Here is a 27,987-nt window from a genome sequence, read left to right on the forward strand (position 1 = left end):
ACAAACCAGACTACCTACTTTGGTATTGAATTGAAAATTTCCAGTTTTCTATTCAACATCAGATCTACAATTTCTGTTAAAACAATACCTCCACAGATTGCTTGGCATCAGAGACTCACTGTATCAGAGTATGTGTATTGATATCTGGAAAAGAGATTCCTGCCCAGAAAAATATGGCCATCTAAAGGGAAGAGAAAGGCAGATGAGTGTCAAGAGAAGAAAGAGATGCACAGGGGTGACAAGCTGTGCCCAAGATCACGCAGCAAGTCAGAACCAGCCCAAGCAGAAAACGCAGAGCCCCAAATCAAGTGCCTTACATGTTACATCATGCTGAGCCTCTCTCCTAGTCAAAAAAGTAACATGCAGCTGTTCAAGGAATATTTATAGACAGACAGAATCTAATAAAAAGAAATTGAGGGGAAAAAAGAAAGATGCTGTAATCTGTTCCATAATACCCCCCAAAATCAGAAAGGAGCGCACACACCAGCAACAGCATCTCATATAATAGTAAACAGTCAAACATAGATTATTTTGATTCCATGCTGGGATAAAAATATCACAGCTGAAGGGGTTTATACTGTTTAGAGTGTCCCAAGAGAATAGTTTCCATACTTCCAAGAAGACTGTTAGGAGAGAGAAGTTGCAGCTTCACTCATGCAGGAGTTTTCCTCTTTTAGGGGAATCCCATAAAGACTAGTGTCCATAGAAATTTTAGATTTGGAATTAAATTTGAGAATCCAAGATCAAGAAGGTTTTAAAATTATGGAAAAAAGCCAGGTGGAAGTGGTTAAAGAAATGAACTCTGGGGTCTGCAATACCTGAGTTTTGAACTTTATTGAAGAAACCTGGAAGTCACTTGAGACAGCAGCAAAGGAATCTGAGCAGTGCTCTACTAACTAGGTAGAGCACTGAGCAATTAGCATGTTTACCTAAGTTTTGGCTTAAAATCCTTCAGTTTAGTTTACTACTTCTAAGATATATAGGGAATTTTAAAAGCTTTTAATCTTCAAACTAAAAATGTAATGTGAAAAGGTTAGTGCCTAGTCACACTGATTATCTGTTACCATCTTAAGCATAATTTTAAAAGTCAGATATTGAATTCCAAGGCTGTAGGGACCACAGCTTTTTAACACTGCATCAGATAATTCAGCTATTTTTCATGAAGGTTAAAGCTTAAAAAAAGGCTGACACAGCTCCAACCATATAATACCCTGCTAAAAATGAAATTCCTATTAAATACTGCTCCTAATCTTTCACCAAACATTACAGAACCTGATCTAGAGCACTTCTACATCAGAAGCAATTCCTTACAGATAAGTAAACAAAGCAATACAGCTGCTAAGAAAACTTGACTGCTATACCAAAAAATCTATTCAGTCATTTATTTCAAGATAGACCTGGCAGCTATATAGGACATGGAGAATGGAAACTTTATTTTTTCAAGTCTTTTTAAAAATCTCAGGAGTGAAGGTTTCAGAATGACTAGCTCTTTTAGAGCTTGTACTCAAAATAACAGAGAACAGGAAAAAGAGGAAGTCACAGCCCTGGACAGACTATTGCTTCCAAAAAAAGAATCCATTAAAATCAATACTAAATACCTCTTAAAACTTCCCCCCCCCCCAAAGAAGAGAGTCCCATTTCCTTTCAAGGAAGATAACTATACTGAAGAAAATAACAATCTCTGCAAGTCACCTCAGCAACTGCTAGTTGCATGCTAGCACAGCAGGTTCAAGGTGAATCCTGGAGCAGGTTGCCCAGAGAGGTCGTGCAGTCTCCATCTGTGGAGGTATACAAAACCCAACCTCTTGCCTAGTTACTAGTTCTCCTCCACCTTAGTTCCTTTATTGGCCACAGACTGTGGTAGCAGAGACAAGGAGTCTGCCACAAAGCATCTTTCCAGCCCATTCTCATGAGGCTGGATCGAAGTACTTACCACTCAGACACTTGACTAAATAAACAGCAAGCTATAGGACTTTCAGAAAGCCTAACAATGTCCAGATGCCCAGTTTTATACACTTCAAATATAGATTCCCTTTTTCAGAAAGCATGGAGAAATCACTGTCAAAAGTACAGGCAAGGCATTAACTTGGATATCTGAAAGATAATTACATTTAAAATTAAGCTGTTCATAGAACATGGGGCCCTACTGCTGTATAATGCAGTCACCTCAGCAACATCTGCCATTTTCAAAGGTGCAGGCAACACAGAGGGAGGAGGACTTGGCACTGTACAAACTGGAGTCAACAGAGCATGTACTCATCCTCCCTTTAACCCAACTGGTGCAAATCTTTATTTATGATCTTCAGCTTGCACTTCATTTCAACCCTGTAGATCTTACAAGAACTGTATAACTAAAGACTATACTTCATTTATAGTTACTTTAAAACATAATTCAAATAGAGATAATGATCACCTGAATCCAAAACTAGTCTGTAAAGGAACACTGAATTTTCTTTTGGAAGACTTTCAAAAGCAGAAAATTTCTCCTTACACACATACTCAACCCTCCAGAGTTTATGGCATTCCCTTGGAAGGGATCATCCCCTGCACTGAACTCAACCCATCACATCAATTTTGTACCCTATGATAAACTGGGCTCTCTAGTTACAGCTGAAGACTAGGATAGTATTTTCTTGGTATGACTTCCATTTGGAAATTCCAGAACAAAAATGATGTGGGTTTTAAGATCTCGTGCTATTCACAGATGTATTACTTCTTGTTTGAGTTTTCTAAGTGCACACAGCCTTGGGATATGACAGGACAGCTGCAAAGTAGAAAACACCGTTTAGCAGGTGAAAACAAGGAGGGGGCGAAAAAACCCACCAGACTGTCTAGAGAGATGTAACTTTTTTCTCACTGCAGATCATTATGTGCAGGAATACAGAGGCTGATCTGCTTGGGCCAGAACAAGAAGTCAGCCAATTACTCAGCTCTCCTGAGATTTTCCCTGCTAAATACGAAGTTGGTTCAAGGTCTCTGTCATGATGTTTCTGATGATGAGACCGAAATAAGATGAGCTGGGGGCACACACACACAGGGACAGGAGAAATATGGTCACCTAACACTGCAGTGGCCAGTAAAAACAGGTTAAGCTTTTCCTTACCTCATTCCTCAACTCTATTAGCAGCTTCTCCTTAAAGTGTCAGTTTTAACTGAATGCAAACCTACTTTTTTCTTTTTCCTCCTTAAACATTTCTTCCTTATTCTCATCAGTTTGACCAGAGGCGGCCAAAATATGCACAATACAAACTACTTGCAAAAAGCTGGATGCTCTCCCAAACATATTGTTCTCAAGAGATAACAGTAGTAATACCAACAGCAATTTAAGGAAAGAAGAAAAAATAAAAAACCCAGCAACAACCCCTACTGAATCTCTCCACTGCTAGAACAAAATCCCAATCATTTCCTCAGAGCACAGGTTTCCCTCAGCACCTCTCCCACTCACAAACGGCAATAACCACTCCAAAACAAAATCCTTTTAAACTAATTGAACATTTTATCTTAAAGAGATTCCAAAAGACAAGGGAGATTGCTGCAAATTATTAGTCTTATTTTTACATAGACGTTGCCAGTGGGGTCAGGCAGGTCAGATGTAAACAGTATGTCTATAAATCCACAATTATAACAATACAAATTGATGAGCTTCTTATCAGCCCATCAAGATAGTGGTAACACAATCACAGTTACTTCCAAAAGCTACTCTAGATTTAAGCCTAAAAGCCAATAAATGTTTTAAGACTATGACAATAACAGAAGTAGAAAGGGAATGAAAGACTAATTTAATGCAACAGTTAAAATGGTTAAAATTGTAAGGTACTAGAATTATTCAGGTTGGAAAGGTATGACTTCTGAATGTGAGAATGCAACTCAGATGATGCCAATTAAAGGCAACAGTTTATGTCAGGTAACTAGCCAACACCAGAAGGGCATTCGTGTTCCTCCTAGCAATTAACTTGTGCAATAGGCTTCCAGTGCTTTTCAAAGATCTTAGCTCTATTTACAATTTAATTTCTTTCAGTCCTCTCCAAAACCAACTTTTCTTCTTCCATAAATCTCCTCCATATTCAGGCCTCAGGATTCTTATGACAAGCTGCTAAGTTTGTACAGTCATTTCAATTTACCAGCACGCACAAAAAGACAATATTTTCCAGAAGATTTCTGGGAGTGCTTACTGTAGTGAATATGCTCCCCATTAAATCTAAATCATATTTTTAACCAGATGCAAACCTCCTTTGTATGCATGGAAAAAGAAGAGCACAGGATTCCAGAGGGCAATCCTGTGACACAGGAATGCTTCAGTTTGTGCTCCCATGGAGAGACAAAACGCAAGGGGCCCAAAACCACTACTTTGAATCTCACATCCAGCCCCCAGAAGCCAGCTGCTTCCTTCTTTAGAGTCACAATAATAGCCTTCAGGGAGAGCAGGTATTGGCCTACCTTGCATGTATGCCTCTATTTGCCGAATTAGCTCATAAGACTTTGATCGGTCCAGAAGTGTACGAATAGCCGGAAGAGGGTCCAGGATAATGGTTTCTGGATGAGCATCAATATACTCCTGCAAAACAAATACACAGCAAAGAAGAAAAAAAAAAAAAGGCATTAGGTTGGCTGAGGAGTGTGGACAAATAGCGAGATGGGGAAGATAACAGACAACATTAAAAAACTCAATGTCCAGCCTCTTTTCAAGGGGAGGCAAATGGACCTTGGCAATGCAGGAAGTCAGATGGCCTAGACACTGACATTTGAAACAAACACAAACATGAAAGCTGTTTTAGATGGCAAATTTCTCCTGTGGACTCACCATCCGCAGTGGAACCTGCGCTGCAACCACATCAACTCAGAAGGGAGCCAGTGGCAAAGTGCCACAGCACCAGCTGTGAGCAAGGCTCATAAAAGCAATTAGGAGAAGAAAGACGACACTGCTATCTTGGGGTCAGTCTTGCATTGAATTACTGCACGTGAACATCACAACTGTCTGAAGTAAGCTTAGAATTACATCTGGGTTCTTTAATGTTGTTATTATTGCTGTCCTCCAGCTGGGCTGAAGACAGTGTTAAGAGATGGATGATAAGGGATGGATTTTTTCCTGGCAAAGCTGAAGAGATTGCTGCTTCACTGTGTCTCCACTGAGTTTTGAAAGCATGTATCTTGCTAATTCTCTAAGGTCATACTCTCCTCTCCTGACTACAAGAACAAAGCAAAGTTAACGTTCTCATGGATCTTCATCTTGGGAACTGGATTCACCATTCCCTGAGGTCATGATTGCACTACTGCATCTTGGCCGTGAACACAGACATGGCTGCCAGGTATTGCCCTGGCAAACCCAAAAACACTTCCTTCTGTTTCTCAGAACAGAAGCAGAATTCCTTCATATTGCCCCAGCCTGGTCCCATAAAGTCAATGGGACAAACAAGCATCCATCTTACCCTATCCAAAACCAGAAGAACACTTCCAAAGTTAGCATCTGCCTTTGTTTTACCTAACTTCCCAAAGTCATCTTTACGTTTCCACTTATTTCTTTAAATCCATTCAAGCAAATGCATGGTAAATGCTCCTGCAAGTAATGGACTTCCATGAAGTCCTACTTCCTTAAGATGGTTACTTCAGAGAACAAAACATACTCCAAAAGATGCTTAGGAGGTGGCCTCAGAAGATGAATTGTACTGGATACTGAGCTGGAGATAAAAGAATGGCATCGTCTGTTCCCAGCAAGTGATTTTGCTCCAGATATTGACTGGGGAAGCAGACTTCCTCCCCCTGCTCCTCCTAGCACTGGCCAACTACTGCTTTCTGCTGACTGCATAGTCTGAACTGATGGTTTGCTAATAGGGGATTATTCTTTTGAAGCTAAGAGGATCTGCATTGGGGTTTAATGAACACACTGCATCACCTACAGCACACATGTTGCTTTCCTTCACAGGGTATGAAGCACCTTTCAGTGGCAATCCATCTGTCTGATGTATTTAATAATGCCCGCAGAACACAAAGAGTGAATTCCCCAAAGATGTGCTCAACCTTCCTGCCACTTGGGAAAAGTAAGGGACAGAGCCTCTCGCACAGTCATCGAGACTGTCAGCCCCAGCTGTTGTCTCACCCTTGTAGTGTAGCCTGGATAAAAAGCCTCTTCGACTCACTGGAGCAGAAGCTGGGTTCAAGTCATTAATACCCAGAACATACAGGGAACAGCCTTCATGGGTGTCCTCCCCCAGTACTTCCAGAGCTTCAAGCAGAGCAGCCAGCTTTCAAATACAGAGTAACTTGTTACCTAATGCATCTTAAACACCTACATGTGTCTATGTGTACGTGCCCTTTTACGCAGCACCAGAAGACACCTTGTGGAGCTAGGATGATTGAGTGAATAGGACATTAGCTTAAACTTGCTGATAATGAAACTGTACTCGAGTATCTCAACATATCTAAAGCATAACAAGACAGCTCTTTTGGCCCCCCTGTGCCTCAGCTTAAAAGACAGGGAGCTACCACAGTGTGCATGTTCAGGAGCACACCAAGAGGATGAGCACATTACAGACAGCCAATACCCTGGTGGGGTGGTGGATAAGTACGCATGGTAAGCAGACTGAACAAGCCACAGCTCCGAAACATGACTTCTGCAGAGATCTGAGAGCAAACATCCTGCAGCGTTTCTGATGTGTGTACTCGCTCTTTCACACTGTGGTGACCACCACCCCTCTGCCTTGACCAGTCTCTGGTTCCACCTTGAATTCAAGTTCCCCATACTTCCATCCTGGCCCAGTCCCTACTCTGTACATACTAATCCCTCCCCTCACACATAGATGCACCCTGGCTTGTGGTCTCCATCCCCTTCACTCCCCTCCAAGGAGGGAACGATTTTTCCCTCTCCTAGCTCCCTGTGCACCTTCCTGAATTTTCCTCATGTTCATAAGGACTATCCTCAGTTCCCTGGGTTAGGTGTGTTCCGCTTGTTATTTTGGCTCATGCTAGTCTAAATATTTCCAGAGGGAGCCTTGCTTTTTTTTATGCTTTCTGTAAAGAAATTCACAGTGCTTTATTTATAATAATAGCTCAAAACCGTATTAAATGATCATCCAAGCAGTAAGCTTGACACAGCATAATGAAGTTTAACAGGAATGAAGGCATGATCCCAAGGCCATTCTACACGAGGCAACGTGTCAACAGAAGTGAGCATCTTAGCAGACTTCCCAGTGACTGATTTCTCATCCTGTTGCCTTAAGGAGCCTCCAAAAAAACTCTGTAAGGCAAACATGAAATAACTGATGAAGATGAAGGAGGCGGGGGCTGTTTTCCAGAAGCCATTTACAATCTGGAGGACTTTAGCAAACTACTCTAATGTCGAGAAGAACTCCATGGAAAGTAAGGCGACAGCCCCTTCACACACACATTAAAGAGCCTGAACATAAGCTTTCTTTATAAAACAAGGACATTTCTCAGTATCAAACCTATTTCAGGTACTATTCTCCAGCTCTTCTCCATTTACAGGCTTAGGTACTTGGACAGCCAGAGGCTGTCAGCAGGGCAGTGAAGATCTGCATCATCTGAGTAAAGGAAAGGACTGTGACCTGAAGTGTCTCCTAAAGCTAGTCTGGGGATGGGCTACAGTTCTATCATTTTAACTGAATCTAGAAATGGCCTCCCCTTTAAAGCAAAGGAGTCTGTCAATGCAGAACAAGATCAATGTATTTGTATAGGGCATCTCTATTTGAACACGGCTAGTGCTTAACTGCTGAAGCTGTTTAGGGGAGAGGAGGAGTCCTTGTAACTCTGCATCTCTTCTCACAGTATGGTGTGTTGCTTGGATTTCCATCACAAAACATTAACTCTGCATTCAAAAACAGAACCATCAAGCTGCACCAGGATCCTCAATGCCCATGTATCTGCCAACTCTTTCCCAGTCTCCCACACCTCACATCAGTACATCACTACCACATGCAAAAGAAAGAGTTCCAGTATCTATGCACAGAAAACTACTTAAAATAGATAACTGCTGCACACTCAGGCATCACATTTAACTGAATATGTAACTGTGAAGATCACTTAACAGATTGGGAAACTCTTGATGTAGCCTAAGTAGCAGCACTCTTCCCATAGCACAGAATGGCTCCACTATCAGAAATACAGATCTCGATGAATATGAAGGGTTTGCGGCTAAGAATGTTGATAGCGGATGAGCTACTATTGATATGAACTTGAAAATGGACCAGTTGCAGAAGGAAAAGAGAAACACTGAAGCCAAGAGAGGGTTTTCAGTACAGCACAACCTTTCAACTTTCAATGTTCAAATCTTCTCTGGTCATTCCAACAAAACAACTCTGCGCTCTCCTTTGATGGATTTACCAAAGACTGGTATCGAAGAGCAGACTCCATCAACCCAGGCAGACTCCAACAATCTGGAGGATATTTAGGCTTCCCAACAGTATTTTGAAAGGGGTCTGTCCTTGGGCTGCAGTTCAGCTTGACCTAGACAACATCTATGTTTTCCTCTTTCTAATCTTTGACATAATAAAAGCAAACAAGAAGAAACAAGGACTTTTAGCAGATCCTCCTTTGTTTGTATTCCAAGCTTGGCATTCAGTCATGCTCTGTACCAGCCCTGTTACTGGCAGAAGGCCAGCAATGGAACTTGAAATCAGAGAGACCAAATATTTCATGCTCCCTATTAAATACCTCTGGATATAATCCAGAGATTTTAAAAAAAAAAAACCAACACTTTTCTTGAGAAGCCTGTGTATAGATGAGAACAGAATTTGTCATTTTACCCAAAAAGGTAGCTAATGATTTTTTTTTTTTAAGTATTTTAACAGGAAGTTGATACAGTATCTAATGCAAATATTAGGTCATTAGATATTAAGAGACTCACTGACTCATTGACTTGATTTTATTACTAAGTAATAAAGCTTCTATAATATTTTGTTTAATATTAAACAAAAGTTCCACATTAAAAAATATTAGTAAATGAAACAGTAATAGTGTTTGTGTTTTCACATGTACAGAAACATGAAGATGACCCCTTAAGACAACAGACCAACATTTTCCAAGGAGGAAACAGATGTAAAGACACAAGCTTGCCTAAAGAGTTTGCATTAGATTCAGACTTAAAAGTTCCTTTTTGCCGTATTGGGCTGTGATGGTCTCTCTTCACAGACACCTCCTTCCAAAATGAAATGTGTTGGCAAGCTGGATCTTGAACACACACTCAAAGTTGTTTGTCTCTAAATCTAAGAGAGGTTCCTGCAGTGGCTGGGAGGGATGAGGTGGTGGCAAGGGGAAGCAGGGACAGATCTTCGCTGTTACATTTCTATTCACTGTACATCTCAAAGCAACTTCCTGAGTACTCAGCTTCCCTGTTTTGCCTTCAAAAGTCCACCACTGCTTCTATACTACCAGTTAGCACTTGAGTGACAAATTTTTAGTTTTGCCTGCTTTTGAGGCTCTTCAAAAATGAAAGCCAGAATTATTTTTCAAATGGGAAAAATGCAGGTATTGGCCTGTGAATTCAGGTGCAAACAGACTGTTTCAACTTTGTGTCTCACCCTATCCCCACCAATAAGAAAAAAATATTACTAAGATTTTATAGTTTCCTTTGCTTTTTCACTTGCCTTTTCTCAGCAAGGCCTGTGAAAATAAATTTGAAATGTATAAGCATTTTCAGAATACAAAGCTGAAAACCAGGAACAGAATAGGCTAGTATTTAGAAACAAAACAAACACCCCAGCCTTAAAAATCTACTGGCATAATCTCTATGAGTACATACCCAAATCACCTTCTCACAGCTGAGACTTCTGAAGAAAGCCATCAGTACATCAAGGCCAATGTACTTCTCCCCTTCCAAACAAGAGCAACCCCCTAACCCCTTGCCTTCCAAAATATCTCCCTAATTTTCCTTCCTCCCAGTCCCAAACCATTCTAAGAAAGCTTCTGAATCAAGAATAGAAGAGCCACTCCTGAACAACTAGAGTGGGAGAGTCAACAGCTGAAGGGCTGGGGAGAAAAAACACTTTAAATTTTTATCAGCATGATAGCAGAAGCCTAGGCATAAAACCTGCTCCCAGTCTATCTTTTTAAGAAGGCTAATGCAAAGAGAACATATTTGGAAAAAGCTCTGAAAGACAAATTAATAACCCTATCGATTTCCCATCACTTGCGATATCATTTTGAATGGAACAGACTAGTATAAAGCTGCAATGAATGAAGCTACTCAAGCCTTTGTACAGCTATGACAGGCAGCTGCTCAGAGATTATTTTGCTCTAATCAGAGCATAACAAATATTCCCCAATGTTTTACACAAGCCAAAACATGATCACTTTTCAAAGTCATAAACGTTGTCTAGAAGGCAGGAACTGGGGTAGTTTGGTTCTCTTTCTTACCAAGAAGACAGGAACTGGAGCACCAGCAAGTGAAAGGGACCCTTGGGGTCTATGCCTCTTCCCACCTGACATCCCTCCAGGTTCCTCTGCTCAAGAAGGAACCACCAAGGACTATAATAATTTTCTGACTAGACAACAAATAAACTATGTTCAATCAGTTCAGCCCAGTGTTACAGTGGGTAGGAAGGGAGACTAATCATTATCTCTACAAATAATCATCATCCCCAAAATGAGGATCTAAGTGTCCTCCGAAGCAAATGGAAAGATTTCTCTATTTTGCACTTTGTGCACTACACTAGGTGCTACACACAGTCCTCATTTCAGCTTTGGATGAGATCACTAGGCACTCATCATTGATCTCCAATGCAGTGCAGAACAGTTTGCACCCACCAATACCCTCCTGAGAAACTGCAGTCCAGACCACACCCAACTAGCATGAAGACCTCAGAAAGCTCAGCCCTAAAGGTCTTCTCACTTAAAAAGTCCACTGGAAACTGGCGACTCCTCCTTGCTATTCTCAGAGTCTCCTGTAATGATTATTTTTTACAAGGCAATTGAGAATGATCATTAAACAGCAAGACAAAAAACGGCACTCTAAGAGGCTTCTGAGTTTATCAGCGCTCTCCACCAGACTGTACAACGGTTCATCACAGACTCCAGAGAGCAGGCGCACAGACTGATGTAAATGCGAAGCCAGTATCCTCCTCAGCTCCTGCAGATGAGATGGTCAAGGCCTCTATAATATGGCTCAAAAAAAATATTATTCTTACAAAGGTCATAAATGCAGCCTGGCAGATCGTTGTTCCTCCTGTGGTCAAGGATACCTCGCTCCCTGCTTCCTGGAAGACGGTTTTATGGAGCCAGCAGTAAGACTGGTGTCAGGTATCATCTTGCTGTTACATTTATATTCAATAGCAGGAAAATTAGCAGCATGAATTTTGCCCTGTTTGGTCTGGTTAAGACCATCAGAACTTTTTCAGTCAATTTAATGAACATTAAGGGAACCACACTATTTCCACTTGTGTGCAGGTGCCAGAAATTCCACGGTGTTTATGCAACATCACACACGTAAGTAGCTCTTAGAAAATGTAAAGTGACAACCTTGCAAGTTGCTTATTGATTTCAGTTTTTTAAAAAAAAAAAGGTAAAACAACAACCCTATGCCATGCACTTTATAGAAATGGATTCTTAAAATTTGTTTTTTTCTAGGGAATATACTTAATTTCTAATAGTTTTCAAGATATTAAAAATAATACAGGACAGAGGTAGACAGGCAGCAATTTCCTGCCCGTTTCTGCCCTGTATACAAAGTTATGTGTATACACTTTAAACACACTTTGGCATGTAATTCAATGCTGATAGACCTCTCCTATGCTCTGCTGGTTCCTGGGTACATGTTTTACTACAAGGGAAGTCTCCTGTGTGCCAGCGATGTGGTAAAACTCAGTCACATGTGCAGAACCAGAAGCCCAAGGCCTTGATTTATTGGGGAGAGGATATCATTCAGAAGCCTGCTCACAGGTGTCCTTGCCCTCTACCTCATTCACTAGAAAAAGATCCTCTCCCAGTTTGGAAGCCACTGAGAGAGGATCTTTTTCTAATGAACGAGTTTTGAAGATACTGAGAGATTATAATTCCATACTCACAGTCAGAAATCTGTGTTGTCCAGTAATGGAAACTTACATTCTAGTTCAACTACATGATTGGGGACAAGTCATCCACTGGGCTATGCTAAACTGCACCCTATCTATAAAGGCAAATCATCAGACATCAGTGTGACTATTGTAAATTGGTCTGTAAATCAGATGTCGTCATGGCATAGCTACTACAAATTCATACCAGAGCTCCAAACAGAAACAAACAAAACCCAAGTCCTTATGACAGCCATTCTGAGTTGACCCTAAAAGGCTTCTTATATTAATCTAAAAAGGGAGTTAATATAATTTCCTTTAATTTACAGCTTGCAAAACAAGAACTTAGGGATGTAAACGGGATGGTCTAGATCACATAATGAAATTGTGGAAAAGCATGTGACTGAACCCACTTTCCAGGACCCCCTTCTAATCCTTTAGGCATTATACTGCACTTCTTTGTAGGAAGATGGCATCCTCAAAAAGACTAGGCTAATTAGATAATACAGCATTTACTGTACAACCAAGAACTAATGACTGGGAGAGAAGAAAGAACATCAAGTTCTCCTCTAACGTTCTTGGCTTTTTTATTATTGTCATTTGCAGTTAAATTTAATATTCCTAAAAATGAAGGCCTTGAAGGCACCAGACAGCTGGATCCAAGCATTTCGCAAGAAAAATTAAGCAAGTTTCGTAGCATAGCCCTGCAACAGCCTTTCTAGAGTATGCCTGGACAAAGCTTGCCCTTATGAACACAGCAATGCTTAACTGGAATTAGGCAGGGTGTTCAAAAAAAAGACTAAAACCACCATCAACAGGGATATGAAATGAAGATAAAAATGTAGAGCAATCCTCAAAGCATGAGCAGAATTCACCACCGACCTCTACACAGAAGATGCTGGTATAAGACAGTGCTCTGTATCCATTGGGTGCTTTTCACCCCATTTATTTCCTTCTTACGCAGTTCGTACTGTTAGTTGAAAAAGTTCAACTGTATTTACCAATCAAGTCAGGAGGCAGGGAACTATTTCTTTGCCACCTGACTTCCTCAGAAACTTATCCTCACTTCCATCTGTCTCTACTACTTAAGCTCTAGAAAAATATACATGGAGCATGCACCACTGCAGAGAGAGGTCTTCTAACGATACACTTGCTTATTGGTTAACAGACCTACTGACCATTAAAGGGTGCTGACTTACATGCAGCATATGCCCCAGGTGTGAACAATACATTTGCTTTCTACAACACTTGACGCACAATCCAAATTTCCAGTATTATCAACATTAAAGAAATGTTTCAATTTCCCATCAGCCTTATGCAAATTAGCTTCATAAGAACCACAGTATTATTTTTGCTTGAATACTGATATTTACAGGAAAATTATTAAGTCTATTATTAAGAAATGAAGACCACTTTATGAAAGGGTGGTGGTCAGCTGAGGCACAGAAAGACATAAGCTTTCTACAGCAACAAAACAGCAGCAATAGTAACAGAGAGAAGGCTGATTTTCAACCCTATTATCTAGTCTCTTGATTAGTTATTTCTGTTTAACTCTACTCTACTGTAACCCAAACCTGTTCCAGCCCAACTCGTTTCCTCTTTTGTTCTCTGTTATTCTTAGAAGGCAGCAGAGACAGGTCTGCAAAAATATCCAGTGTCACTGAATGCTTTTGTGTGGTGCTAGTATTTAAATCAATTTATCCCTATGTAAATCCTACAGAAAGACTTTGACATGCTGTATCAAATACCTCTGTCAGCACGCTCCATGACTGCCTAGGATCAATGACTATTCTCACCTCTGCAAATTAGTTAGCATGTCACAAGAAGCATATCCCTGGTCCGAATCAACGACCCAATAGCTCACCCATTACTACATCTACTGTATGAGATTAAGGCCACGCTGCCAACAAAAAACTCAGGCACAGGAGACAGGGGAGGTAATGTTAACACAGACAAACTTGGCAGTATGGGACAGAAGAGCTGGGTCAGGAAACAGAGAGCAGTAAGGTTTGTTTGCCCCAAATCTTAAGGGAAGGTTTCTTACTGGTTTCCTTCAGAGACCACTAAAAAGAAAGCGCTGTGATTTCCAAGATTAACAAAGATAGCAAGAGCTGCAGCACAGTCCGAAGAAACAACACAGCACAGATGCTACTCTACAGCTTCATCTAACAGGGGATCACCTTGAATATGGTGACACTTGTGATTTATTATTTCTAATGGGATGGAATGGAGAGGAAAGGCAAGGCTGAATTGTTGAACTTGCACACAAGGCTATACTCAAGTAGATAAAGTAGGATTTTAGGGCAGTATGAGTTTTGTTGTTTAGCTTTTATTAAGGCTACAATTTAAAACTGTTTGCAACAAGTTGTTCCAGTTTTGACACAGGAGGAGTTAACCAGCCTATGAGACGTGGGAACATTTCAGTAAATTCACTGTAGGACATGGACGATCACATCTTGGCAGCAATTGTGAAACAGAAGCACAATGCACTGCCTCCAGACTCCAAGGGCACAATCTGACAGGTGAGCCATACAGGAATGACAAGGAGGCACGTACACTAATAGGTGGCAGTTGCTGACAGGCATATAACCAGAGGGGTCCCAGTGCCACAAAAAAACATGGTATGTGGGATGTTAATACAACTATTTCTCAGCTGCTCTGAAATGAGGCAGCTCAGGTGAGATTTGCCAGCACTAGTGAAAGTTATAATATTGTCTGAGTAAGAATACCCCTGTAAATCAAGGGTCTGCAGCCTTTTCTGATGCATCTATCGCTAGAAACTTCCATCAGGAGCATGGATTGAAGACCCCCCCTGGGAGTATACCTGGTTTTCTCATTAGTTCGGCTGATGCCTTCACAATAGTCAACAGGCTCCTTCCCACCTGCCCAGCTCCCCCCATATCCCAACCTCCTTATGGCTGAGGGCTCAAGAAGTCCAAGAGCAAACAGCCACTGAAATTTACACTTAAATCAGACAGCCCTTCAGCTTCCGCCCTGAATTCAGGCTTATAGCCTAACACACTGTAGGAGGGCACTCCTTTAACTGTTGTCAGCTCTTGAGGACCGTGAAGACAGCCCTAAGCATGCAGGTTGCACTTAGTCTGCAGGGTGAAGAAACAGCACCAGGTGAGCAATTGATAGAACTGGAGTACTAGAGAGAGCATGAACAGCATGACCAAAAGCTCCAGGTGGTAAAATCAATGCCATCGTGCATGACAGTAGCAAACAGATTCAATAAGCCTGACAGAAATGTACAATTCCTTCAAGTTTTGCAAAGCTTTTGCCTACGGTCTCCTGTTCCCGCCCCCACTGCCACGTACACTCTGAAAAAAAAAAAACATGAAAACTTGAGATCTCTGCAGTAGGCAATTCTGTACTGAAACTGAATTATATCTTACTTTCTGAAAATAATCCAAGCTGCACTATATAAAATACCTTCTTCCTGACAAAAGCTTAGAGAACAGAAACTACATCCCCACACATATTCCTTATTTTTATGCTGTATGAATTGTTTTAGGCAAACTAACTATGATTTCTAAAAGTTTAAATCAATATTTTCACTTCAAATAGTCTGTGAAAAAATATTGCTGTATTTATCTATCATTTGAAAGAAAATAAATCCTGTAGGATCAGTGATGTATTTTACCTTACAAAGCTCTGTAGAATTTGGGAATTTTAGGAGAGACTTTGGGTGGGGGGAGTTGGGTTTTTTGTTTGTAGCTGCAGTTTTGATTGGGTTTTCATATTTTTCATAAGAGGATGTTTCTGTTGTTATTTTTAGGCCACTGCATCTCTATTGGGGTGATATTATTATCTTCCAAGTGCTATCAAAAAGACCAAACAAAGAGCAAGTCCCTGAATTAAAGAATAAATGGGTATTTATCCATAATTTAATGTGGATAATAGATAATACTGTTTCTCCTTCACAACTCTCAGAATCTATCCCACAAACTCATTAGATAAAAATCGTATTTTCACCAAGACTTTCTAACTTAAGTATCTTTACAAACAAAGCTTCAATGTTTAACCTATAAAATATAATGGATTAAGTTATTTAAACGGTAACAGAGGTACACAGAATGATCTCAAGGTATAACATTATGGTTACTTTAAGAAATCTACCAGGGTAAGGGATTTAGCTTTAACAGGTCATTTTATCTCTACCAGTATTCCAGCAGTGCAGCAGCTGTCACACAGACACGAGAACAGCCCATGAAGTTCTCAGCCAAAGCTCAGGCTCTAGCTGCAAAGTGCTCTACCCTGTTTCATACTGAACTTCACCTTGGTGGTTAAATGCAGCTTTAGGAAAATGCATCCTCTGTACTTATTAGTGTTTCCTCCAGATCTCACTTCAATACTTGAGAAAGTATCAGCTTGTGACCTTAAGCTATTAAATACAGTAAGTTGCCTAGCTGGAATTCTTATAAAAAATATTTCATATCCATTGAAGAATTCTTGCTGGGGAATAAAAGAAAGATGTTTTAGATACTAATTGCACTGCTACACACCAACTGTTGATCTACAACTGCTTGCACAAGGTCCCTACCACCATGTTCTCCAGGAGACAAGGGAAGTGCCACAGTATTACACAGGGCTGCTCTCTGTCCCTCATAAAGCCTGGCCCCCAGGAATGCATGCAACAATGTATGGATGGGGAACAAGCAATCTCATGAGTCTTCATCAGCTGCGAGCAACATAACACTTGTGCCCTTCTGCCTCTTTGGTCATCAGTTTTTCCCATTGATAGGATGGGTATATTGTGAAAGCAAACCAGTTAACATCTGAAACAGGGAAAGACTGTGAGCAGAAAGCCCCTGAAGCCCACCTCTCCGTATACTTCTTTGGACATTTACAAGTTTCCAGTGCTGTGGGAAGTGGATGCCTGCACTACTTAGTGATGAACAGTCATGTACTATTCAGAGAACTGGTGCCAGAGGGTCAGACCCACAAGTCAAACCTTTTTGTCTTCTGTGTGTGTTTGAGCAATACACAGGTAGGAGGAAGCAGAAAAGCTTTTTAACTAGAGCAAAGAGAATATTGACTCCATTAAGTAAAACATTTTCTGCATTACTAGTTTTAGAACATTGAACAGAGCAAAGAGAATATCATTTCCCAAGAAAGCAAAGTTGTCAAAATTGCAGAATTTGTCTGAGCAGTTTTTCCACCTGGCATAAGCATATTCCACAAAATTCTGAAAATATCTTTTTAAATTTTGCTTCTCTTTGAAAGAGAAGACTATACCTTTAATCAAAGATATACACCAGAAGCAACACCTTTTAAAATGATGAAGGTATGCTTTATCATTTTCATTGGCATTCAAGCTGCTGATAGGAATTATTTGAGAAGACAGTTCTCTGTACCTCTATGCCCTGCACATTTCTGACCTTCAGTGTAAACTTAAAATAATTCATAGAACAGGATTCTCAGCACTAGAGGACAGAATCACTCATGGTAACCTTTATGTTACAGAAATTAGCATTCCAGGAACTAGGAAGACATGACAGAACTGGGCCAAATTAATTCGGTGGCTTATGTTGTGGAGAGATGCACGTAAAGGACTCTGGAAACACCTCTTTGCGAACAGCACTCATCTGCTTGGAATGACATCAGGACAACATTTGGTGGGAAACCAGTTCTTACAAACTTCACCAATACAACATAAACCTGCTCGAAGGTGCAAGTCCATTTTAGACTGACAAAACTATTTTTGCTGGGCTATCAGTAGGAGGGCAGCAGTGTGACAGGGAGCTCTTTTCATCAAACCCTAGTAACTGCACAGGTAACATTGAATTTGCTGCACCAAGATAATACTCCTGCTTAAAATGTGGAAAGACTATGAAAGAACCACCTACCTGGAACCTGTGAACCAGTTCCAGTGACTGGCTGTCATTCTGGTCTGCTTCAAGGATGACATCTGTCAGTTTATGTATGATCACATCCAAAGGGCCCTGATCTTCAATGGGTTTGGTGAGGTCAAGCTGAAGAAACCAGAGAGAAACCTTTTATTAATACATGGAGGATCTGAGATTCTTGTCCCTGTCACCGTCCAAGGTGTTGCTGCCACACAGAAGGCATTTACTTTATATGCTGCCCTCATTTTGGCATGTTACTGAAATCCCTGAGAACTTATATTTCACTGAATGTCAGAAAACTTTACTCAGACATTTATTTCTCAGCAGTGTAGATCTAATTCCATGAAAAAGCAGTGAAGTCATTGGCAAGCACCCTTCGTCCAAACACCTTCCTGTGCTTCACCTTGACCCAACATTTCCCTCTTCAGCTCTCTTTGCCGGTACTTACACATACATGCAAAAGGAATGAGCCAACGAAGAGTATCATCACTAATACAAGGAATACTTCTGTGCCCTTCACCCTTTGGAATTGCAGCACTCAGGACAGTAATACAGATAACACAAAAGCAAGTGACTCAGGATCTTAGTAAATTCATCTGCTGCAGGGACAGCTATGCAGTTGGTAAGACGGAGTACAGCTCCCAGAGCACTTCCATTAGCAAATTCTGGCAGTTAGCTGGATAGGGGACAAAGATTTGGGTGGGGTTGCACAAACTCTGCTCCACACAGCATGGGAAGACACAGAAGTGGTGGCCATGTGTCAAGGGACTTAGTCCCCAGTACCAAGACAGGGTTCAAGGAGCAAGAGGAACCACCTGTACTGGAAAAGGATTGGGTTAGGGATCTCTTGAGGAAATCTTAATATGCAAAGAAGGCTACTGGACCTGATGGGATGCATATAAGGGTACTAACTGAGCCCTCACAATAGCATTGGCCAGTTCTGAGTTACCAGACATAAATCAAAACTGTGGAGATTCCAACCACATCAGGTAAAGAATTCCACCACAAGGACAGTCTGGTTGCAGCATGGAGCCCCACAGAGGCTGTAGGATCTCCATCCTGCAAGGTTTTTGAGACCTGGCTGGACAAAGCCCTAAGCAACTTAGTCTGAATTTAATGGTGCATCTGATTTGATCAAGATGACATACTATGGACCCCTAAGATCCCTACCAACTTAGTGATCCTGTGAAGCTACTTTTCAGATTTGAACATTGTACAGCATAAATACCAGAACTGACTCATGTTCTAGCCAACACACCAAGCCGCCCACAGCACAAAAGCTGCCACATCATCAAGCACTGCTCTTCAACCAACTGTGAGATCTACTGCATCAGTGGTGATTTAGCCTTGTAAACTTCAAACTGGCAACATCTTTGAAATGACAGACAGATGTCTGCTCACTAAAGTTAGCATCTGATTTTACAGATACATGCATGCTCCTTTGTGTTGCTGCTACCCCTTTTCTTTAACTCTGGGAGAGAAGGGGGTGGGTGGCACAGGAGGGAGCAGAGAGCTGGGCAGAAAAGGCTGTCAATGCTCTATTTCAATAGAGGCCCAGTCTTCACTGTCTCATTATCTTGAATTTTGTCCTAATAAAATTTCCCACCCTACAAAAATGGCCCTGCTTTGCATTAAGGAGTGCCTTAAAGAAGGTAATGATAAGACAGGATGGCAGGAGCTCAAGCACCAATGAAACTAAACCAGCAGAGATCTAGCAGCCTTATAACAATTTGCTAGTTGGTAATCTAACTGATCCATGTAGCCGTATTGCTTTGTTTGTGTAGGCACTCTTATCTGGGCAAGGCTTACTTGAACAGAATAACTGAAGTTACCTATGGCACAAACGCAAACCAAAAGACTGCCAAATCTTCCCAACAGAGATCACCTTTCCTCGCCCAATCCTATATGCTCCCACTAACAGCTACAGGTTGAGGCTCTAGTACTGTCTTTGAAGTACTTAGATTCTAATACAACTGGAAAAATATAATGTGAATCTATCTTCTGAGGAGACTAATAGAGGCACTGTTCTCAGGTGGGCAGCAGACTCTACATGCAAAGATAATGCAATGTTAAAGACAAACAAGACAGACTTGATGGGGATGCTCGGCGATTGGTAAGCTGTGGCTGGGTGAGGCAGTCCACAGAAGGTCTGGCTGTCCTGGCACTTATATTTTTACTCCCACAAGTAGTGCAGCACAAAGGCTAAGGGTGAGAGTTAAGCGTCTGCAAAATTAAGGCAATATGAAGTGAACTGCAGCTTGGCTAAGGACATTGAAGGAGATAATCTATTTCTGCAACCAAGTTCCAGAAAAATCAGTTAATATCCTTAAAAGAAATCTCAGATGACCACACTACTTTTCCTGAGGTTTTTTTCATCTGCTTATCACATCTGGAAGGAAACAGAAAAACAAAGGGTCCATTTAACTAGGTCAGAAAGTTCCCAGTTGCCAAGGTACAAAAATGTGAATTAATCCATTTCAGGACTTCCAGTTTGAAAAACAGTGAGAAGCAAATAAGTATTTGAGATTGGTTGCCCCTCTACATTATTTCTGCACTTACAGCTCAATCTGCACTGAAACATTCAGAAACAAGAAAACAGTCCTTCCCTTCAGCCTTGACCCAAGAATAGAAATAAGCCTTCAAGGCATATCCACGCATTTTCAGCACAGGATTTTCCAGAAGCATAAGACATCTCGGCAAGGTAACTTCTTCGTAACAGCTGTGCCAGCTAAAAGCAACTGGCATATTTTGAGAATGAAACCAAATGCACCTACTTTGCACATCTGAAAGTTTTAAAAAAGGGTCTCCTGTAATAGCGCTCTGCTTCCCCTTCACCAGGAAAGCAATGCTAGAAATGATAGCACACTAAGGCAGCTCCTCTGGTGGGAAGTTCAATGACCACTTCAGTTGGCCCAAAAAGGACAGCAGGTACATTTCAACCACATAAACCTTCAAAATTTGATCCAGTATTTTGTGGGGAGGATCAAAATGTTTGCAAGAATAAGTTCTCTATGTTCTGGACCACGCTGCGGAGAGCAAATATTCCTGGGCTGTGCGGAATTTGGAAGAGATCCACCTTCCTTTTATATACCAAGGAGAAAAAAAAAGTAAAAGAAAAAAAAAAAAAAGGTTTGAGGGGGAAAAAGAAGCCTTTTTAAGTGGAGTATCAGACCCGAGCAGAAGTCAGTGAAAGTAGAGTGCAAAATTTCTGATGGCCCTCTGCTGAGACAAACACTGATTCATTGTTTGTAATCAGCTGGAATTGGAGCCCTCCTACTTCCCTTCTCTTTCAGCATCTCTCTCTCCAAACGATCTTTGCATTTGACATGATCACCCAAAGGTTTGTTTTTGCACAGAACTAACACCATAGCAACAGAAGGGAGAGGAAAGATTTATCAGCACCAGCTTGAAGAAACAGAGAGATATGGCTAGGGTGCCTTTTCTTCTGTGAAGTAGGCTATAGCCTACTCTGCTTGCCCTTTTCTATATTTGAAAACAAAATAAAACCAAACCAGGTATTGGCTTTGTGGCATTAACACTTATCATCAAAACCCGGCTGAAGTCTGGTGAATGACATGGAAGACTGTCAAAATGGTACACAGAAAATGCCAAATACAAGGCATATGCCCTTCCAGGTCCTCGAAACCCATATATGGAAGAAAACAACCTCTAGATAAACGTTCTTATCATAGCTGGCTGTAGCTAGCCTGCTCACCTTCTAATAGAAAGACTGGCTGGGAGTTAAAAAATGCTCCAAGCTTAGAAATGTCACAGTCTGCCCCATAGCATTCCCAGAGCATCCACTGGGGAACAAGTTATGGGCATACAGAGCTCCATCTCTGCCCTCCTCTCCCCTTTCCCTTTCCTCTGTCCTCCAGAAACAGCCAGCCAGCGTATTATCCCAGGAGGGCAAAAAAAGTTTATTTCCATTAAACATAATTTGTTTAAAGTTTTGGGGTTGTTTTTCTCCAGAACACTGGCGATCCGTCTATATTGCAGGGACAGGGCGAGTGCCTGGCAGAGTGCCATGGCTCTCCATGGGTCCCAACTACAATCCCACACGCATGCATTTTTGGAACCGTGTTTAAAAATAAAGCTATGTCCAAGTGAAAAAAAATCTGGATTTGTTCACTCGGGGGGGGGGGGGGGGGGGGGGGGGCACAAAAAAAACCAACCCAAACACAAGTGCAATTGTTGGATTTAGCAAAAAGAAATATCACTTATCTAAATGATTAAAAATAGTTTTCTATTTTTTGTTTTATTCAGTGTTTCCAGTCCATGCTATAATCAACTGTATTTCAGAATCTGGCTGAACAGGATTTGTGTTTTTTTAAAAGTTCTTCAGAAATAGTTTTTGGATCATCATTCACACGAAATGAAGCCTTAATACCAACCTGTTGTTCTGTTCCCTAAATTGAAGACAGATCTGTCTGCTGCTATATCCCTAATGAATTTACAACTTCTCTCTCCATTTCTATTCATCCTCACATTTCTCTTAAAATATTTTCATTTTAATAAAAAAACCAAAACTCATAAATCTACTGTTTTAGCGTTTTGCTCCCAGTCTCCAGTTGGCTAACAAAACCCTACTCACAAGGATGCTACACTAAGTTCTTGCTTTGTTTCAGTTTTTATCTGATGCATTGCTTAGCAGCAACAGAATAGGAGTACGTGTCCCTCCAACAGCAGCCTGTCATGCTGCAGGTAGAAAAAGCTCATGAAACTTTCACCCAAAGAAGGTGAATGAAGATAAAGAGAAAATGATCATTCTGAGCCTTCTCACTAGGCAGATACGACCAAATCAGACATTATCTCGAGTGCTAGAAAGCTTAATAAAATGCCACAAAAGGGAGAGAATCTGTCCAGTTTTCCAGTAGAGACCTGTCAATGCTCTGCTACATATTTTCACAAGTCACAGTTCAAAAGTCCCTTTGTGGTAATTTAAGCGTTTTCCTCTCTGTGAACCAGACATACAGTACCAGTCTGACCTGACCTTTCTGCTCCCTGACTTCTGAGGCTGTACATGGAATTTTCTACACAAATCTATTGTAGCCTGTTACTCAGATACTCAGTTAAGGCTGCACTGACCCCAAAACATGTGGGGTTTATTTCCATCTTAATTGAGCTTCTTAAACTCCACTGCACATATACCTTCAGGTTTTTAGTCATCATCCTCCTCTCCTGGGGCTCTTTTCTACCCTGTATCTTCATCACATGCATTTATATCAAAAGGCTTGCAAAACAAAACTTTTTAAATTCTCCCCTTCCTCCCCCAGCCCCAGTGTTTACCTTTGCTGTGCATCAATGCTGAGCAAGTCATAATGAAAAAAAGCCATGATCTCTGGGTTGGAAAGCCAAGACTTCAAGCTGAACCCTGACAGCTGATGTATTGGTGGATGCTGTTCTCTTCCCAAAAAGCTTAGAGATGAAAGCCTCTAAACATATCTTACACACTCTGAAGAGGGAAGGGAAGCAGCAAAAAAAACCAATAATGCCAAGTTCACTGCTTCACCTTATCGTAAAAAGTAAGCAAAAATACACAGGATAGTCTAATTACAGGAGAGAAGGTGCTTGTATTTTAAAGGAGCGGGGGAAATACCCTGAAATCAGGAAAACAGTGGTGCATGTCCATCCACACATGTGAGAGCTACTCATGCAGAAGAACACCAATAGAAAAAAATGGTGCAGAAGCCTAACTGCTTTTCTGACAAACCAAGCAAAATCCACAGGACCAAACAAGACCAACATGTCCTGCTTTCCTAAATTAAATCCTACAGGAGCAGTCCAGTCCTATCGCTCCACCAGACTACACTCTCACAAGCCCCGCTGTCAGGTCTATGCAAGTACAAAACTGACACAAATGACTCCCTGCCAAAGCCCATGGAAGGTGACAAAGTATACCTTGGTATACATTTCCTCATGAGGAAAGACATCATGTTACCTGGTAGACAAAACCCAGGTATTTTCACTGATACACAGGCTCTCCATAGCTCCAAAAATATTCACGTATTCAAACTAAACAAACATTTACACATTTAAGAGAGCTCCTCCACATCTCTCTGGCCAAGCAAGAAAGTGATCTGGGCTGTCATCATGCACAGCTAGTGCAAGTATTCAGCACTTGCTGCTGCTGCTATCACGGCCAAAGAATACTGAGGGAGAACATAAACCCCTCTGTGCGATGGAAAAACCAGTTCTGTCCCACTGCAAAGGGCAACCATGGACCTGACCATCAAGGGCTGTAAAGAAACAGCAAAGAGTTCACCAAGAGGCCCTCTTTTCTCCCTCCACACCCTCCTTCCCCAGCCGTCTTTCTCTGGTGCCGAATGAACTTGCACGTCCTGTTGCAGCAGCGGCAATCTCAGAAAGGAAATCCGCTGCAGCGAGACTTCCCTCCTCGGCTCTCCCCTCACACTGACCGGAGGAGAAAGCAGCACAGCATCGGTAACAGTCGCCACATCGGAGGGGAAGGAAATGTAGCTTGGAAATACCCTACCTTTTTGCTAGTCTTCTTGGAATCAAGGAACTGAAAGACCAAACAGCTTACCTTTCTACCGCTGCAGGATGCTAACTCTACGGGCCATCTTTTGTTGCTCTGCCCAACTTAGCTTAAGAGAACCAGCAACGGAGAAGGGAAGCATGTCCCATGCTGGGACATGTCGCTCAGAATGTCAGGTGGCAAGATATGCCTAAAGGTGACGAGCAGCACAGCATAAGCTGTGAAGCCCTGCTGGGTTCCCATTTTCTCAGATACTGAAACTTTAAACACCAGAGTAGAAGATTCTGGGTTTAACAGATGGTTTCCCTGCGTTTTCTTGTGCTGGCGCCACAGCAGATTACTCTGCATTCTGCTTGGCACTAGTTGCCAGAGAGAATGTGCGAGCACTTGACATGTTTTCAGGAGTTACACACTGCTGCTCCCCTGGAAGCTAGGTATGATCTCTGAAACATCTGGGAAGTTCTCACTTCTAGCTGTGTTCTAGATAAAATGAGATAAAAGGAATCTCATAGCTTTTTCTTTTTTTTACGCTACATGTACTAACATACACGGACACCATTTATGGATTACTTACACAACTACAAGATAAACTGACTGGCCTTTGCATGTTCAAGGCTTGCCCTGCAGTCACGGAATCCCCCAGGACCTTGGCAAGCATTGCCCCCCCACAGCCTCTCTACACGCTCCTACAGAAGTGAGCAGCAAGCCAGCACAGCTGTCGCCTGTGCAGTAACAGTGACAGACAGTGACTCGCAACTCCTCAGCATGCAGAACAATGCTGGGACAAGTTACTGCATCTCAGTTACTCAAACACCTCCCACTGCCCCCCGACCCTGGCATAAAAACCTCCATCAAGCATCACCCTCCTGTTAGCACCAAGTTCCCTGCACTTCTTTAAAAGCAAAACAAGAAATCCCATGTTTGGGCTATGGCTAAAGCTCTTCACAGCAGTGATTTTCTTTGCAGTAGAGACTTTTTTTTTACCCAAGACTGGAACTTTGTTATTATATTGTTTTTGACTTAAAGCCCAATGCACAAAAAAATTTTTTTAGAAATTAAACTGTAACTTGGCTTATCTCTTTCTCTCCTGTACAGTACTTTGGCAGTTGCAGAAAGTTCTTTCCAGAACTTGCAAAGATGTGGGAACGGCTGTTTCTGAGCATGATATTAACCCAAGAGCTCATGTCCCATTAGGGCTGGACTGCAGCGAGCGGGTTTTGGTATGCAAGTGGTTAAGGAGTTCAGTCTTGTTCAGGGATAGTCTGAAAGGTGATTGCTGATTTTCAGCACTGCAGAAGGAATAATCAACATTACTCAAATCCAAAAAAGCCTCCTGCCAAAGGTGTCTCCTGAGGTCATCAACACTCCCATGGATTAGGAAGGGTAGCAGAACAAATCCAGAGATTAGCAGAGGAGAAAAATTTAACAGAAAACGTGTGACACAGGAGGATTAGCACTCCAAAGAAGGAAAGCAAGTTATAGAAAAACGAGATCCTAAAAAGAATTCACAGTCGGTATAACCTGCTGCTGAGACTGCCTTGCTTTACTTTCTGGAACTCTCAAAGACAGTGTTCACGTACACCAGATTAAAAGGCTACATGGGTAATCCCAGTAGTGGAAGGTATGGGAAAATTACAAGTAGTTCACAAAATTTCTGGCTCACTTCCTGAACTTAAAGCTTTGGAATAGGAAGATCAGATCCAGAAAGACTAGAAAGACTTTACAAGGAAGATTTGTAATGTTTCTTTGAATGAACTGGGTCAGCTCTGGCCCAGTTATTGAACTGACAGATCAATCAATCCTGTAGGAGAGCAGACACTAAAAGGGGAGTAGAATAGAGAAGCCATCCATGGAGAACACTCCAACTAATCCAGAACACAAGACATACTGCAGTGCTATAAGCCAGTACAGCCCAGGTAAGCAAAGGGAGGAGGGTGAGAGGGGTGTACTTCACTTCTCCAAAGCTTTCAGTGCTTAATTATATCATCATATAAACATTCAAAACATCAAGATCTGACAGTACTGCAAATACCTTTTTTTTTTTTTAAGTAACTACTGGATACAGAGAAAGTTAAGGTGAAGGAAGTGCGTTATTCTGAAATTTGCTCTTGGAGTCATGTACACATGCACTGCACAACCTCCCTCCCTTTGGCTGTGGGATTAGACAAGTAGAAAAGCTGATACGTAAGAAAAATCCCCCAGAAAGCCTGGCTACTACCCTTTATCCTAAGGGCCGAGGAAGCTCAGCTGTGGACTTGCCCCACACAGCTCAGGCTCAGCTTAAGGATAATTCTTCAGCATCACCTGTCACACATCAACAGCAGTCAGTTCTCCTGTGCGCAGAGCTGCGCTTCCCAAGAGATCGCCAATGCCTCTGCAGTAGTTCTCCCCTCAACAAAGCTTCCAGAGGGCGTAGCAGAGAGGCACAGCCAGGCCGCTGGCACCCTCTTCGTTTCTGTTAGCTACTAGCTGCAGGAGAGCTGGATTTCTAGGTGCATTTCTCTTCAAGAGGCTCTGGATGACATCGAGTTGTAAACAAATACAGGCAGCATCCAAAGGACATTTAATCCAGTCTGCTCATCACTTTGCTGAATTTATGTGGTTTTTATTGTGTACTAGGGAGTTTAAATACATGTGGAGAGAGCAATAGCTGTCAGGGTAGAAAGTTCTATGCTCTTTATTTGCCCCCTGCCTAAACTAATTAGGATCCTTTCTGAAAACAAAACAAAACTGAAACATATTTCTCAACAAAAGATCCTCCTTCATCGAAACATTCTCATAGTATTGCTCATGGACACTGGGTAGCTAGTAATGTTTGTGCAACTGTGAAGGACAGAGGAGGGAGAAGTACACTGGAATATGACAGGGAAGAAACAAAAGCTTTACTAGACTTAGCCTAAGGGGGAAATAAAAATGAGTAAAGCGGCTTTTAAAAAAAGAAAAGGCCATGCTTGGGTTGATCTATATCATATCCCTATTCTGCATGAACAGAAATCAGACGGGAGACCATGAAGAGCTAGAAGAGTTTGTGTCATTCCCTTTCATCCTGTTCCACCAAGTATTACTTATGGGAGGAAGAAGTTGCCTTTCGATTACAAAGCATTATTTCAGCTTGAAACCACTGGTCCCAGTGAGACAAAATGATGAAACTGTTCCTTCCAAGGAGGAATTTAAAGGCGTTTGAAATGGTCTCAAATGAACACAGCCACAAAGGTAAAACAGTTAGCCCGTGAATTCTCAAACTGAGAAAGAAGAACGTGGGTGGAGACCACAACCATCATGGACCCCCCTCTCAGGTGCTGCACTGCTAGAAGGTATTGGAGAAAGGAGCAGAAAGTGAGGCCAGGAGAAGGTGGCAGGGACGCAGGCATAGCTCTAACAAGTGGAAAAGGAGCACGTCAGGTCTGACGCACTGCTTCAACAAACGCCCTGGCAGAGAGAAAGTGATCACAACTGCAAGGTATCACTCCTTTTTACTTTCTACCATGCCTGACAAGGTCGTCACAAGCACTGCACGGCTCAACCATGCATCAGACATCTTTTCCCACCCAGGTGAACTGTCTTCCAAAACAGCACTTGCCCAACACATACAAAGAGCCACTGTCACAGGCAGAACATTTTAGATAAAATTCCTTTCAAA

The 27,987-nt window shown here is 41.7% G+C and overlaps 1 protein-coding gene across 2 annotated transcripts in view; it reads right to left on the reverse strand.

Moving 5' to 3' along the window:
* Positions 1-27,987, reverse strand: part of ITPK1 (inositol-tetrakisphosphate 1-kinase) — a 156,165-nt gene that overhangs the window by 58,252 nt on the left and 69,926 nt on the right. For both annotated transcript variants that reach the window (XM_075103751.1, XM_075103753.1), the window contains 2 exons: positions 17,849-17,974; positions 4,438-4,555 (listed from right to left, as the gene is read on the reverse strand). In XM_075103751.1, the coding sequence (XP_074959852.1) occupies positions 4,438-4,555; positions 17,849-17,974 (244 nt within the window). The remainder of the gene's footprint in view (positions 1-4,437; positions 4,556-17,848; positions 17,975-27,987) is intronic.

Source organism: Phalacrocorax aristotelis, chromosome 9 (genome assembly GCF_949628215.1).
Source record: "Phalacrocorax aristotelis chromosome 9, bGulAri2.1, whole genome shotgun sequence".
Classification (NCBI taxonomy): Eukaryota; Metazoa; Chordata; class Aves; order Suliformes; family Phalacrocoracidae; genus Phalacrocorax; species Phalacrocorax aristotelis.